The 15,250-nt window shown below is 42.1% G+C and overlaps 2 protein-coding genes across 4 annotated transcripts in view; one reads left to right on the top strand and one right to left on the bottom strand.

The window, feature by feature from the left end:
* Positions 1–15,250, top strand: part of LOC109430330 (tubby-related protein 4) — a gene marked incomplete in the record, with an annotated part of 266,514 nt that overhangs the window by 37,910 nt on the left and 213,354 nt on the right.
* On the bottom strand, positions 8,010–14,917 carry LOC109430336 (sphingosine-1-phosphate lyase). Of its 3 annotated transcripts, none has more exons than XM_062846208.1 (6): positions 14,711–14,917; positions 14,271–14,465; positions 9,039–9,901; positions 8,735–8,973; positions 8,526–8,672; positions 8,010–8,466 (listed from the first exon to the last, which is right to left on the bottom strand). In XM_062846208.1, the coding sequence occupies exons 2-6, from the start codon at positions 14,407–14,409 to the stop codon at positions 8,241–8,243; spliced, it is 1,614 nt and encodes a 537-aa protein (XP_062702192.1). In that variant the 5' UTR covers positions 14,410–14,465; positions 14,711–14,917; the 3' UTR covers positions 8,010–8,240. The 3 variants fall into 3 exon arrangements, with proteins under 3 accessions (XP_062702192.1, XP_062702193.1, XP_019561937.3); XM_062846209.1 differs by having other exon boundaries at positions 14,271–14,448; positions 14,679–14,917; XM_019706392.3 differs by having other exon boundaries at positions 14,271–14,448; positions 14,711–14,916.

The following is a 15,250-nucleotide window of genomic DNA, read 5'->3' on the forward strand; positions in this document are numbered from 1 at the left end:
TCCTTTACGAAAAGATCCTGGACCGCCCGGGAATCGAACCCGTCACCCTCAGCATGGTCATGCTGAATACCCGTGCGTTTACCGCCTCGGCTATATGGGCCCTAGATGTTACTTCTCGTGGCGTCTATTGACCTAACTATCTACCCTGGGAACTATCTACCCTAATATATGGGTCCAGCTTCCTTTAGTGGAACTCTCCTAGGTCCTACACAGCCTGGCATTTGACAATTGAGGCCAATCTGGCAGCCCTGCGTATACTCCTTGTGTTGCGTATACTCCTTGTGTTGCGTAATTTGGAGAACTCTATATACACATTTATTTGTTCAACATCATTAAGACAAGACATAATCAACAATAGTACGCCACAATACTCGGTTCGTGGCTGCCGCTCTCCATCCTCGGTCGCGCCCAATGCTCGCCAAGTCACGCTCCACCTGGTCCGCCCATCGTGCTCTTTGCGCTCCACGCCTTCTTGTGCCAACCGGATCAGTTGCAAACACCAGCTTTGCAGGATTGTTGTCCGGCACTCTTGCAACATGCCCTGCCCACCGTATCCTTCCGGCTTTGGCCACCTTCTGGATGCTGGGTTCGCCGTAAAGTGCAGCGAGCTCGTGGTTCATTCTTCTCCGCCACACACCGTTCTCCTGCACACCGCCGAAGATCGTTCTTAGCACGCGTCGCTCGAAAACTCCGAGTGCTTGTAGGTCCTCCTCGAGCATGGTCCATGTCTCGTGCCCGTAGAGGATCACCGGTCTTATTAGCGTTTTGTACATGGTGCATTTGGTGCGTGGGTGAATCTTTTTCGACCGCAGTTTCTTCTGGAGCCCGTAGTAGGCCCGACTTCCGCTGATGATGCGCCTCCGAATTTCACGGCTCACGTTGTTGTCAGCCGTCAGTAAGGATCCGAGGTAGACGAATTCCTCCACCACCTCGAAAGTATCCCCGTCTATCGTAACATTACTACCCAGACGGATCCGGTCGTGTTCGGTTCCGCCTACCAGCATGTACTTTGTTTTTGAGGCATTCACCACCAGTCCGACCTTTGCTGCTTCGCGTTTCAGGCGGGGTTGTACAGTTCTGCCACCGTTCCAAATGTTCTAGCTATAATGTCCATGTCGTCCACAAAGCACACAAATTGACCGGATTTTGTGAAAATCGTTCCCCGGCTGTTGAGCCCGGCTCGTCGCATCACACCTTCCAGAGCGATGTTGAAGAGTAGACATGAGAGTCCGTCACCTTGTCGCAGTCCCCGGCGAGATTCGAATGAGCTGGATAGTTCACCCGAAACCCTTACGCAGTTTTGCACACCGTCCATCGTTGCTTTAATCAGTCTAGTCAGCTTCCCAGGAAAGCCGTTTTCGTCCAAGATTCTCCATAGCTCTGCGCGGTCGATACTGTCGTATGCCGCTTTGAAGTCGATGAACAGGTGATGCGTTGGGGACCCTGGTATTCACGGCATTTCTGGAGGATTTGCCGTACGGTAAAGATCTGGTCCGTTGTCGACCGGCCGTCGATGAAGCCGGCTTGATAACTTCCCACGAACTCATTAGTTTTAGGTGACAGACGACGGAAAATGATCTGGGATAGCACTTTGTAGGCAGCATTCAAAATTGTGATCGCCCTGAAGTTCTCACATTCCAAATGGTCGCCTTTCTTGTGAATGGGGCAGATTACCCCTTCCTTCCACTCCTCCGGTAGCTGTTCGGTTTCCCAGATCCTGACTATCAGCCGATGCAGACAGGTAGCCAACTTTTCTGGGCCCATCTTGATGAGTTCAGCTGCGATACCATCCTTACCAGCTGCTTTGTTGGTTTTGAGCTGGTGAATGGCATCCTTAACTTCCCTCAGCGTGGGAGTTGGTTCATTTCCGTCCTCCGCTGCACTGGCGTCGTCGTTTCTTCCGTTGCCGTGGGCTTCCGTGCCTACGTTCTCTACGCCGTTCAGGTGCTGATCGAAGTGCTGCTTCCACCTTTCGACCACCTCACGTCCGTCCGTCAAGAGGCCTCCGTCTTTATCCCTGCATATTTCGGCTCGCGGCACGAAGCCGTTGCGGGATGCGTTGAGCTTCTGATAGAACTTCCGTGTTTCTTGGGAACGGCACAGCAGTTCCATTTCTTCACACTCCGCTTCTTCCAGGCGGCGCTTTTTCTCCCGAAAGAGGCGGGTCTGCTGTTTCCGCTTCTGTTTATAACGTTCCACGTTCTGTCGAGTCCCTTGCTGCAGCATTACCGCCCTCGCTGCGTTCTTCTCCTCCAAAACCGTTCTGCACTCTTCGTCGAACCATTCGTTCCGTCGATTCCGTTCCACGTACCCGATGGTGCTCTCGGCTGCGTCGTTGATGGCTGCTTTCACTGTACTCCAGCAGTCCTCTAGAGGGGCCTCATCGAGCTCGCCCTCGTCTGGCAACGCGGCTTCGAGGTTCTGCGCGTAAGCTGAGGCGACATTTGGTTGCTTCAGTCGCTCTAGGTTGTACCGTGGCGGTCTCCGGTACCGTACATTGTTGATGACGGAGAGTTTTGGGCGCAGTTTGACCATCACCAGATAGTGGTCGGAGTCGATGTTGGCGCCACGATAGGTCCTGACGTCGATAATGTCGGAGAAGTGCCGTCCGTCAATCAGAACGTGGTCGATTTGAGATTCCGTCTGCTGTGGTGATCTCCAGGTGTAACGATAAGGGAGGCTGTGTTGGAAAAAGGTGCTACGTATGGCCATATTTTTGGAGGCGGCGAAATCAATGAGTCGTAGGCCGTTTTCGTTCGTCTGCTGGTGGGCGCTGAACTTACCAATCGTCGGTCTGAATTCTTCCTCCTGGCCTACCTGAGCGTTCAAATCTCCTATGATGATCTTGACGTCGTGGCTTGGGCAGCGATCGTACTCGCGTTCGAGCTGCGCGTAAAATGCGTCCTTGTCATCATCAGTACTTCCGGAGTGTGGGCTGTGCACGTTTATTATGCTGAAGTTGAAGAATCGGCCTTTGATCCTCAACCTGCACATTCTTTCATCGATCGGCCACCAACCGATCACGCGCCTCTGCATATCACCCATCACGATGAAAGCTGTTCCCAGCTCGCGTGTGTTGCCGCAGCTTTGGTAGATGGTATGATTACCTCTAAACGTTCGCACCATGGATCCTGTCCAACACACCTCCTGCAGCGCTACGATGCCGAACCCGCGGTCCTTCAGTAGATCGGCGAGTATGCGGGTGCTCCCAATGAAGTTGAGAGATCGGCAGTTCCACGTACCGAGTTTCCAATCGCAAGTCCTTTTTGTTCGCTGGGGTCGTTGCCGTTGGTCTCGGTTCGTATTATTCTGTTGCTGATTTTCCGTTACAATGGTTTTTTACGGCTGGCTCGTAGGGCCTGACACCAACCCCCTACTTTCCGGAGGACCATAGTGCACAGTTGAGCTTAGAGTCCTTCCCTGGCACTCGGACGTAGATCAGCCGCCCCTAACATGGGGATCAGACGCTGTTGTGAGCCGCTCCTCCTGGAGAACAGACGCTCAGGTTTGCCGAAGCAAACCCCCCCTGTCAGCCTACGACCAAAGGTCCCACCGGGGTTGGTTACCCGATCTTCCCTAAGGTTGCTCATAGTTTCCGGCCGGTACCGCGTGGAGGTAGGGATAGGAGTTGCTGGGCAGAGGCTAGTGGATCACAATGGGATCTGAATTGCGCAGCATACCCAGCCTTTCCCGTGCCGGAGAACTCTATATCTTTCCGGATAAGAATGCTGAAATGCATCATACTGGTGATGAAGCAGAGTGCATCTTGTGACACGGTAGGGTACGCACATTAGCCTATAAGCACCGACGAACCGACGTGACAGTGGTGATTCAAAAGTGTCCCCCCCCCCAATTTAACGGTCGACCACCAAAGCGAGCGATCGCTTCTGTCAAATCAGCGCAGACGCGAACCGTTTCCTATATGAACACACGGGGGTTCGGTGTCGAGCTATCAAATCATCGCGAGCTGTTATAGAGGTGGCGATAGTGTTCGGCTATTTTTCATCATGGCGTCGCGGACAACAAATTTGAATTTATTTGTTCTAGCTGTCACGTCGGTTCGTCGGTGCTATAAGTACTTTCTAGATTACCACGGTAGCTGTCGGTACTTAGTGCCGGGTCAACATACCTTAGAATGAGCGAGGAGACACTAGCACTAGGCAGAAACTTGCGCTTACTGGCATACACCGCGGAGCTATTGGACATCATCCGGGACAGTGCCACTATGAACTTCTGCACGAACTGGCCAGCATACTGCTTACTCTCACAGAAAATTTGGCGTTTGAGCGGTGCCGACACCTCTCAAACGTCAAATGTCGTGTGAGAGTAAACAGGCCAGCATAAATTCGAGCAGTGGATCATAGTTGTGGAGGTTTTCTTTTTCATGCCTGAAACCCCCTGGGATTCCTTGTAACGCGCTTGAATCCCTCAGAAACCCCCTAAAACCTTGCTCCGAAGGACAACTTACCCACGTTCTCCCACTTCCGGCTCTTGAGTAATCCGCATGTCTCTTCTTCAGTTTTCGGAATCACTGTAACTCATAATCTACATTGCATAACTGTCATTTCATACATCTATGGTTCACTGCTCGAATTTATACTAGCCTGCTTACTCTCACACGAAATTTGACGTTTAAGAGGTGTCGGCACCGCTCAAACGTCAAATTTTCTGTGAGAGTAAGCAGGCCTGCATAAATTCGTGCAGTGGGCCATAATCTTGATTTGTGCTACAATCATGTTGCAGTAATTATTAATGCATAGGTATTTTGTTATTTTTTTTTGCAATTTCTCATCGTAATAGGCTATTTTACCTCACGCAAATCTGTCAGGAAAAGGCCTACTTTCCCACACCAAATTAGCAGTGCTGTAATGGTTTATTACAGCACTGATTTGCGTTGCGTAATGAACCATTACAGCACTGTTTTCAGTTTTGATCCACTTCTTGATGCTTTATGAACGCAGCATTGAAAAAATGTGACAACTGAACAGTATAACCTACTATAATCAGACTTTCTTATGTCGAATTCGTTTATTCCCGACGGTGGACTGCACCGGTGTAGTAATTGACACTGGAAAAACGAACGGTTTCGGTGCACTTTGTTGACAGCTTATGATGGTATTAGTAAGAGCGCGTGAGAGCGTCAAAGAAAACAATAAAGGATATCAAAAATAAACATAATCAATGCTTTCATGATTTCCGTGATGAACAAAATTATGTTTATTTATTTTTATTTTTTACTTTTTATGTACAATTCAACAATTTTAAAAGTTTTCAGTAATCCATTTGTACATGATAAACTTGTTATGATAAATGTTACTTGAAAATTGTTATCCAATGTTTTAACACTCCTACATTGATCTTGTACCGACTTTTCGAACCCTCTAAGCAGAATACCCTCTATGAATGAGTGTAATCAGTTTCGTACCTTTTAATTCCGCACTATGTTGCTTATCCTTTGACAGATACGCGTATTTCGACTACCACTTGTAATCTTCCTCAGAGTGGATAACTGACACTGAGGAAGATTACAGGTGGTAGTCGAAATACGCGTATCTGTCAAAGGATAAGCAACATAGGGCGGAATTAAAAGGTACGAAACTGGTTACACTCATTCATAGACTCCTACATTGTTTATCTTCTTCAAATTCTTGTACTATCATAATTTTTCAATTATAAGCAACTTTTTAGAATTGAACAATTTCCGTTGCCCAATAAAAAAGGATGCTAACATACAATTGTAAACGATCTACGTGCACAAATTTAACACAAAAAATGTTAAAGGCAGTTCAGTGGAAAACGTTTAGCTACAACGTAAAAATCATTGAAACGCAACTCATATTTAAAATGCATTAACCATCCTTTAGTGACATTTGTTTGACTTTCAATGTAATTCAAAAATTCAATATTTGTTGTTAGACAAAAAAAATAGAATTTACGGTTTTTGAAACTGTTTGTACCTACAAAATGTTATCTCAGTAATATTTCAGTCCAATTTGAATTAATAGATTTTTATTCTATTCTGGGCTTATCAAAACTTTATTACGTCATTTTTTTTCATATATCATAGATCACCATGTGACAGAAAATCATTAAATCCACATACATATCTGCGATAATCAAAAAAAAAATAGTGATGGGAAAAATATACGTTAAATCAACTCATTGAAATTTCATGTTATCGATAAATTTTTATGATTCCTCAGAAGTTGATAGACGTGATAATCATCGATCAAGTTTAAATAAATTTTAAACGCACATATTTGCTGTTTAGAAAATTAAAACATCTCAAAATAAACGAATATCCAAGAAAACTGTTAACCTCATGCCGAAGAGAAAATCATCATTCTTACCAAAACAAAACAGCGATACAAGTTCAGCGATATGCATGTATTGGTAAAACTAGCTTTGTACCTGCTACACCGCGCTCAAACTGGGTGTCAGCGTTGCCAACCTTCCAGATTTATCTGGATTTATCCAGATTTTTGAGGTCTCATTTAACAAAAGTCTGGAAGATCCAGACATTTGTTTTCCGGATTTGTAAGGTTTTGCTCGGAATTTGTAAGGTTTTTGCCAGGAATTTGTAAGGTTTTCACGCAAATCCAGACTTTTCCAGACAAATCTTCCTAAATCATCCAGATTTTTCAAAAATTGACCTGGTATCCCTGCTGGGTGTAGCATTTTCTTGCACCGGTGCCAATCGGGTGTCAAAACAGAACAGTACCTGCGAATAAACGAACGATTTCGGTGCAAGTTTGCTACACCCGGTGGCAAAGCGGTGCAGGCGGTGCAAATAAACGAATTCGACATTAAACACAGCTATGAACATCGTGTACAGTTTGATGAAAAAGTTTTGTTAAAAACTATTCCCAAGTGGTAATTTATGAATTTGCAAAAAACGTTATACGCAACTTGGTGCAGAACTCGATTTTTACAGCACTCGTCGTAATTATCCAACTCGGCAAGCCTCGTAGGATAAATGTACGACTCGTGCTGTAAAAATCTACATTCTGCACCTTGTTGCGTAAACTACTATTAAGAAAATGCAAAAAATAAACAAACTGTGCCTACTTGGTTTATAACACTAGTTTACAGCATTTTTGAACTCGGTAAGCTGATGATCATTTTTGGCGTAGAATCATGCCCTGAGTTCGAAAACGCGAAGGAAAAAAAATACATTAGAGCGGAATTTTTTTCGACTTTTCATACAAGGTTGATGATTTGAAATCGATTTTTGTTCTATATTTATGCAACGTCGCTCACTTCACACATCTCAATCTTCGTAATCAATGCTCCGATTGAGCTGAATTTTTTACTGTAACTTGCCTACATATGATATGTCAAATAAACGTTGAGAAAGAATTTTTTGATTGTTTTTTTTCCTAAATTTTGCTAAAATTTAAGAAGATCATCCCTAAAACTCGCCAATATCTTGAATTCCATCAATCTGACGCAAAATCTGCATTCAGATGATCGAATGGTATTGTATTCAGCTTTTAATTTATGGAAAAAGATTTGAAATTGGTTAAAAAAAAACGCAAGACATTTGAATTTTAGTAAATTCCATATTTTTAAAAGTTGTAAAACTCGATATTGAGCTAAAACTTAAAAACTGCTCTACTTTATTTTTTTTTAAAGCACGGTTTCGAAATCAGCACTAAATTGTGCTTTAAAAATTTTGGTCTTTGACAGAAGTTCACGACTTTCATTTTATTTTGTAAACTACTGTAATCAACTGAATAAAAATTCAACCATCGTGCAACAATAATGACAATGTCACAACCTGCATTTGTTACGACAATCCACCCTATGCGATATATGTACTTGACATGCATAACTTGAACAGAACCTTCAACAGTGTTGGAAGCTGGGCGGTTTTCAACACTGTTACCAGTAATCGCAGTGCCTTCTTTGTTGCTTGTTTCGTGCATTTTTTGTTTGAAAATTCTCTCTCTGTTTATAATCCATTGAGCGAATAGGAACTTGTCAGGTTTTATTGTTGAAAAATTAACTGATATTTGAACTCATGTTTTATTTTCATAAATATATTTTTCGTTAGTCACTTCTGTAATAAACAATCAATACATAATGCACATAAACGACACATTCTCCGCGAACATTGTTTATGAAATCATGTTGATGCTGGTGATGTAGCTTTCTCCTACTATGAACTTGCTGAACACATAACAATTTAGAAGGTGGGAACATACATCCAACATTTATCGCATCCATTGCCTATGTTTCTATTGGCTCTCCGGTGTGTAGTACATGGAATCGATGAAACATTTGGTGAAATCTCCTATCACTTCCCGATCGGGCACAGCCTGGGCGACTCCATAGATGGCCATCTTTCCTTCCACTGGCTTTTCCGGGTTCTTCATGACCAGGGCAACCTTCGAGCGGACATCGTTGACAAACTTATCAGCAATGCCGTCTTGCGTATGCATGTAAGTGACGCATATGTGAATTCTACAAAAGAAACGTATTTTTTAAATATTGTTGTATGCCTAATTTTAATAATATTTTACCCTGAAGGGAACTGAAGTGAATTCAGATTCCATCCTAAGGAATTAAGCTCGGAAGATAGACGGAAAATATCGAAGTCCTTCGAACCAATTGCTACCACACTCGTTGCCGGAGTACCAAAGACATAGATGTTGTCGATTTTGCGGAGTCTAGAAATTGAGCAAACAAATTTAGCATATTATTGTTGAGATCGAAGTTAGTCTGGACTCACTGTGCTTCAATATAGCGTGCAGTATCAATAATTCTCTTGGTGGCTTCCACGTAGCCATCGAGGCCGAAGTTCATCATAGTGGCCCAAGTTGCTGCAATGATTCCGCCAGCACGAGATCCATTGACGGTTGGCGAACCGTACACGCCACCGGGCCAGTCCGTCGTCACTGTGTACTGATAGTGACGATACTTTTTCTCCGAATATAGGATTACCGATGACCCCTTGGGTGTGAACCCGTACTGGAAGGAATGAATGAATAACAAAGTTACGATCTATTTTGTATCAGTGTGACCATTTAACATACCTTGTGAGTATCTGCAGAAATACTCGTTACGCCATCTAAGCTAAAATCAAACGGCCTCACTTGGTAACCAGCGCGTTTCATGAAGATGATCAAAAATCCTCCCAAACAGGCATCCACATGTACAGGGATATTGTACTTTTTACCCAGTTTGGCAATTGCTTCGATGTTATCCATAGTACCATATGGATAGTTTGGAGCTGAGCCAACCAGCATTATTGTGTTGCAATTGATCGCTCGTTCCATAGCTTTAATATCAACTTCGGTGGTTCTAGGATCAACCGGAACCGTTTTGGTAAACATTCCAAAGTACTTGGCCGACTTATCGAAAGCTGTGTGAGCCGTCACTGGCAGAACAATGTTTGGCTTCGTGATTCCTTTCACATCGCGTCCGTAGTCCCTGTAGGCTTTGCAAGCCATCATGATGGATTCAGTTCCACCCGTAGTCATCGTTCCGCACGCCTTGGCACCACCATTGAACAGCGTAGCTGTCATACGGATCACCTCGGCTTCCATTTTGCAAATGCCGGGGAAAACGTCCACATGCAGAGGATTAGTGTACGATGCCTTCCCGTACACTTCCGTTACCAGCTTCACCAAGTCCGGGTTGTAGTAGTACACCGCCCCGGAAATGAAGCCTTCCTTCCATTTGTAATGTCCAAGGGCAAGATATTCATCGACTTTTTGCAGGACTTCATCTTGTCGTAGACCACCCTGCGGCAGGACGGTGATGAATTGGCCATATTGTGCGGCGTCTTTGGTAAATCCGTCGTTGATTTTGGCAATTTCGGTTTCTATTTTTTGCCGAACGGACGGTATTCGGCGTGCCAATTTGAAGAAACGTCGCTTTAGGCGCGAGTAAAGACCTGCAAGGAGTGATTGTTGAATTTAACTTGATATACATTAGCGTGGTTCAAAAAATCGTTTTTGCTCCACACCGCTTATTCGATTCGTGACCAGATTCTATGCCTTCTCACAAAATTTGAACTCATTAGGTTGAAAATTGAGAGTGCACAAGCCCTTCAAAGTTTCCCCTACTATGGGAAAACGATTGTTTTCATTCATTCGACCGTAGTATTTACCCAAGTGCCCTAGAGCGTTAGTTGACCCTTGTTACGTCTAGGCTACTCTATCAGCTACAACTTTGCTGAAGACTGTATTCAAATCGCATGCCTTATTAATTAGTTATCGATTTTTATCCAGAAACTAAATCTTTACTCATGATGTTTAAACTACTCGGTGGGCATCACTGCATTTTGCAGCGAAACATAGTAGCCATGATTTCAGTGTGCTATCTTTGGCGCCATGTGCAGCAATGTTGCCTGCTTCGAAGCTGGAGGATCACTGTTAAAGTTTGTCCAGTTGGGTACAAATCGATACTAATAAATGAGGCATGCGATTTGAATACAGTCTTCAGCAAAGTTGTAGCTGATAGAGTAGCCTAGACGTAACAAGGGTCAACTAATGCTCTAGGGCGCTTGGGAATATACTACGATCGATTTAATGAAAAACATCGTTTTCCCATAGTAATTCCCATACAAACTTTGAAGGGCTTGTGCACTCTCAATTTTCAACCAAACGAGTTCAAATTTTGTGAGAAGGCATAGAATCTGGTCATGAATCGAATAAGCGGTGTGGAGCAAAAACGATTTTTTGAACCACGCTAAATACATGTGAAATGCAATCACTTAGACTTTTTGAAATAGCTTTATTTACATGTCTTTATGATAATTGAATTTTATTGGCTTTTCTCGGTGAACTTAATACTACTCAAAGAAGGAGGGAGTAACGATAGTAATGTAAGAAACGGTGGATAGAATCGCAAGTGTGCGACGAGAGAAATTGAATAGAAGTTGAAAATTAACAGAGGGCCATAATTGAACAACACAATCACAACGACGTCCTGGTTTTGAACGGCTAAGTACTAGTAGTTTGATGATGATGATGATGGTGTATCTTGAAATCTCAAATGTCACTAGAGACACTGTATGTATATTCCAGGTCAGCCAAACTACCTTGGAGTTAAGAACTTCAGATCTGCATTCGCAACAAGTCTACTTGATATTATTATAAACCCTTTGGACATTCAGGGTCGTCCAAACTGTCCTATAATGAAGTCTACAAGAATAACTTTGTGTTTTCACCATAAATAATAACATTGCACAAGTGGAGCGGACCTGGTGTGATGGTTAGAACATTTGACTATCACTCCGGGGACCTGGGATCGAATCCCACTCCCGACAAACTCATAAAAACATGGGTTCTTCCTTCGGAAGGGAAGTAAAGCGTGGGTCCCGAGATGAACTAGCCTAGGGCTAAAAATCTCGTTAATACAGATAAAAAAAAACATTGCGCAATCTGCTATAATCCATGAAGCTTCTGAGACACTACAGGAATACTTCAGGTCCTCCAAACTATCTTGGAGTTCAGAGCTTCAGGTCTTCACTCGTAACAGCATATCTGATATACTGAGTAACGTTGCATAATCAAACGTGGTTACTGGACCAACCTGAAATCGACTATATATTATTATGAACCTTTGGGACATTAAGGATCGTCCAAACAGTCCTGAAGTTTACCTCTTGACAGTAACAGTAGTTATTCTCACAATGAACTGTAACATCCAACTGTAATCTGTAAACCCCCTGGCATTCCATGAGTCATTCCAAGATAGTTTTGAAATATTCCAGATTAACCAAACTACTTCGGAGACCATAGCTTCAGGTCTACACTTGTGATAATAGCTATTACCAGTACATTAAGTAGTGTTACATCCACTGTATTTACCAAAGTAGTTCGAGGAACAATAAGCGTTGTTATATATATTTTTGGCAAGGTTGCGACCATTCATTTGCAAAGATTTACATTCATTTGCTATTATCTCAGTTCAGAAGCATGCTATCGAAAAACAATGTATGGATGAATTCAACCTTGTAGTTTTATCTGAAAGTTTGCCGAATAACATTGGGGTCGCAAACGTATACCAAAGTCGTGAGCGAGCTGTAAAGGCAACTCTCCACGCGGTGAATGTAAATTTCATTCACGCTGTGGGAAGTTGCCATCACAGCTCGCTCACGACTTTGGAATGCTTGTGCGACCCCAATGTTATTCGGCAAACTTTCAGATAAAACTACAAGGTTAAATTCATCCATACATTGTTTTTCGATAGCATGCTTCTGAACTGAGATAATAGCAAATGAATGTAAATCTTTGTAAATGAATGGTTGCAACCTTGATTTTTGGGATATTATGGAACATCCTTACTGTTATGGAGCTTAGATGATAAAAGCAACCACTGTGACATGAGATGATTTTGTTCTGGATAGTAACGTTACACAACCAAATAAGATCCATGAACCTCTTAACTCTTAATGGGTCCCTTCATGATAGATTTGTAACAATTTAGGTCATCCAATCTTTAATGAAGTACGTTACTTTATATCTACACTTGCATTGTAATGATAGCTTTCTAAAACTAAATAATGATACATAATGAATCATATTTGGGTCTCCAGTTAGCCTAGTGGTTGAGGCTATGGATTGCCAATCGAAGACGGCGGGTTCGATTCCCGTTCCGGTCGGGAATACTTTCAATACGTCAACTTCAACGCTAAGTTGAAAAGCGGCAGGCCAAGTTCCAGTGAGAACATAGAGCCACATAGAAGAAGAATGAACAATATTTACTAATATGTATTCTTCGAAGAGTACTTTTGAAACATTCAAGGTTGTTCAAACTTTTATGAAACTCATTTTTTTGTCATTATTTGTGTTATCAAAAGTAACGTTACCTAGTCTAACCCACCAAGATCCGTGAACTTCTGTGCCATTCCAAAATACCTTTGAGATATTTCAGGGTTACTGACATTCCCTACAACTAAAAACTTACAGCAATGGTGAAGATATGACGAAGCCACATTCCGAGTCATGGTGAAGAATTATTGATGCAGTTTTATTATAATTGTTATTAACGCTAAATAAATGAAATAAACACAATCATTGCTAATGGTAATGTTATGTTACTCAAAACAGTAAAAAAGGCTGTTGAATGTTGTCCATATTGCAGGACAATGATTCTGAGTATCCCGAAGCTATGTCATAGTCTCTGTATTCTGTGAGCTCCAGTAAGTATTATAGATTATACAACAAAACTCTAGTCTATGTTGCCAAAACAGAAACTTCAGTTTCTGTAAATGCTAGATTTTTAACATCATAATGGTTTGAATGACTCGATCCGATCTAATGATGTCCATTGAACATTCAGAAGATTTACTGGACATGATAGAGATAGATTACATATCATAGCTTTGTGTAATGAAAGAAGTTACTGTTACACGCGTAGAATTTATGATCTATTGGATTTGGATGGCCTAGGATATCCCAACTGATCGGATACTGTCTTTTGAACTTTCAGAAGACTCACTGGACATGATAGTATACAAATCGTAGCTTTGTATAGTGAAAGAAGTTTCCGTTACACCCGTAGACTTCAGGATCTGAGCTCAAGAACAGTTTGGATAAAATAGGATACCCCGACTGTTCTGATACTGTCATTTGAACTTTCTGAAGACTTACCTATATGAACACAGAAAGTTTACAGGCAATCGATTGTTTAGTACCAACCCAGGGTTTCGGCCATGCAAAGAAAACATTGAAAACTTTAAGGGCAAGGTATTTGGAGTACATAGCTCAAAATTTCTAGAGCACCGTTTTTTTAGAACCGTTGAACGGATTTGGATTAAAATGCATCACGCTATTGACAACCACTGAACAATTACACACCCGGTGGCGTGATGCATTTTCATCCAAATCCGTTCAATGGTTCAAAAAAAACGGTGCTCTAGAAATTTTGAGTTATGTACTCCAAATACCTTGTCCTTAAAAGCCCGCACTCATCTCTAGACATTTATGGATTAGATGAGGTAACAATTTTATGATCATAAGAACAGAAATTGCAAACATGGAATTACAATTTCATCTGCGAATGATCAATTTGAGCCCGGTTTTGGTTTTATAATCTAGAAACAGAGTCTTTTTTCTAAAACAAACTTAAAACAAAGTTTACAAACCCAAGGATTTCAAAGCATGTTTATCAATCATTCTACAATTATTTCTAGTGCAAGAGGTACTATTGCCGAGCCAATGTAAGCCATGATGTTCAAAGTGCACCCGATAAGCACTTAGCAAGTTTAATCTTATCGACATAGGTAAGCTCTGCCACCTCAAGATTTTACTTACTTTCATCTTCGGCCAGCAAATTCCACAACCAAATCGTCCCCAGTACCGTGCTGGTTGTAATGGCCACTATCTGCCAGGGTGCTTTGCCGGCTAAGGCACGATCCACCGGTCCGGTAACCAGTTTCAAATGTTCACTCATTGTGACGCTTACAGAATCCGTAGTAAAATGCTCTGGTACCTATAACAAAACAAGAACTGAATGTTAATGCAAAGCTATTCGTGGCCCGTACTCAAGATAGTCGTTCTTCGACGTGAAATGTGCGATAAGCGAAGGTTGATTACACGATGATAACTGAACTGTTGATAACTTTTTCTAATCTTCTTGGATCACGCATAAAGTTATTTTTCTAAATGTTACAGTTTTTCATAATTCACTTTCTTTGTTCACTTGAAACAAAGACAAATTACCTGTGCATGATAATGAAAGAATTGATCATTACCTGTGTGCTCTTCTATTCAATACAATTTTCGATTTAAACCAATGCCGATGTACTGAATCAGCTGGCACGCAGTTATCACCGATATTTTCGGCAATCTTCCACCGACTGTCAAAATTAATTTTAACTGCACTTTCGGAATGTTTTGATGATAAACAAATCCAATATTTCACGACCACATACGGAACCACTCTGGCAATCACTGTCTAACGAATGTATAGCATTTTCTATATTCCATCCCATGACTCGTATTCACCACAGAGGTGGTACTGAACACCATTCCACTTGGTATAGGAAACGAAATATATATTGCTTGAATAGGTTTTGCTTTCTGATGCGGTGTGTGTATTTAAGACACGTTTGGCTTTGAAACTCGTGATGTCATATCACACATGAATGAAACTCTGGCATTACACAATTGTTATTTTCTGTGGCTGTATATTTGGATTAATCACTAATTCTAACACAAGATTCAAGTAATCCGTCAACGATCAAGAATTGTTCTGGCCACGTTAGTGGATAGGTAACGAACACAGAATACTC

The sequence above is a fragment of the Aedes albopictus genome, chromosome 1, assembly GCF_035046485.1.
Source record: "Aedes albopictus strain Foshan chromosome 1, AalbF5, whole genome shotgun sequence".
NCBI lineage: Eukaryota > Metazoa > Arthropoda > Insecta > Diptera > Culicidae > Aedes > Aedes albopictus.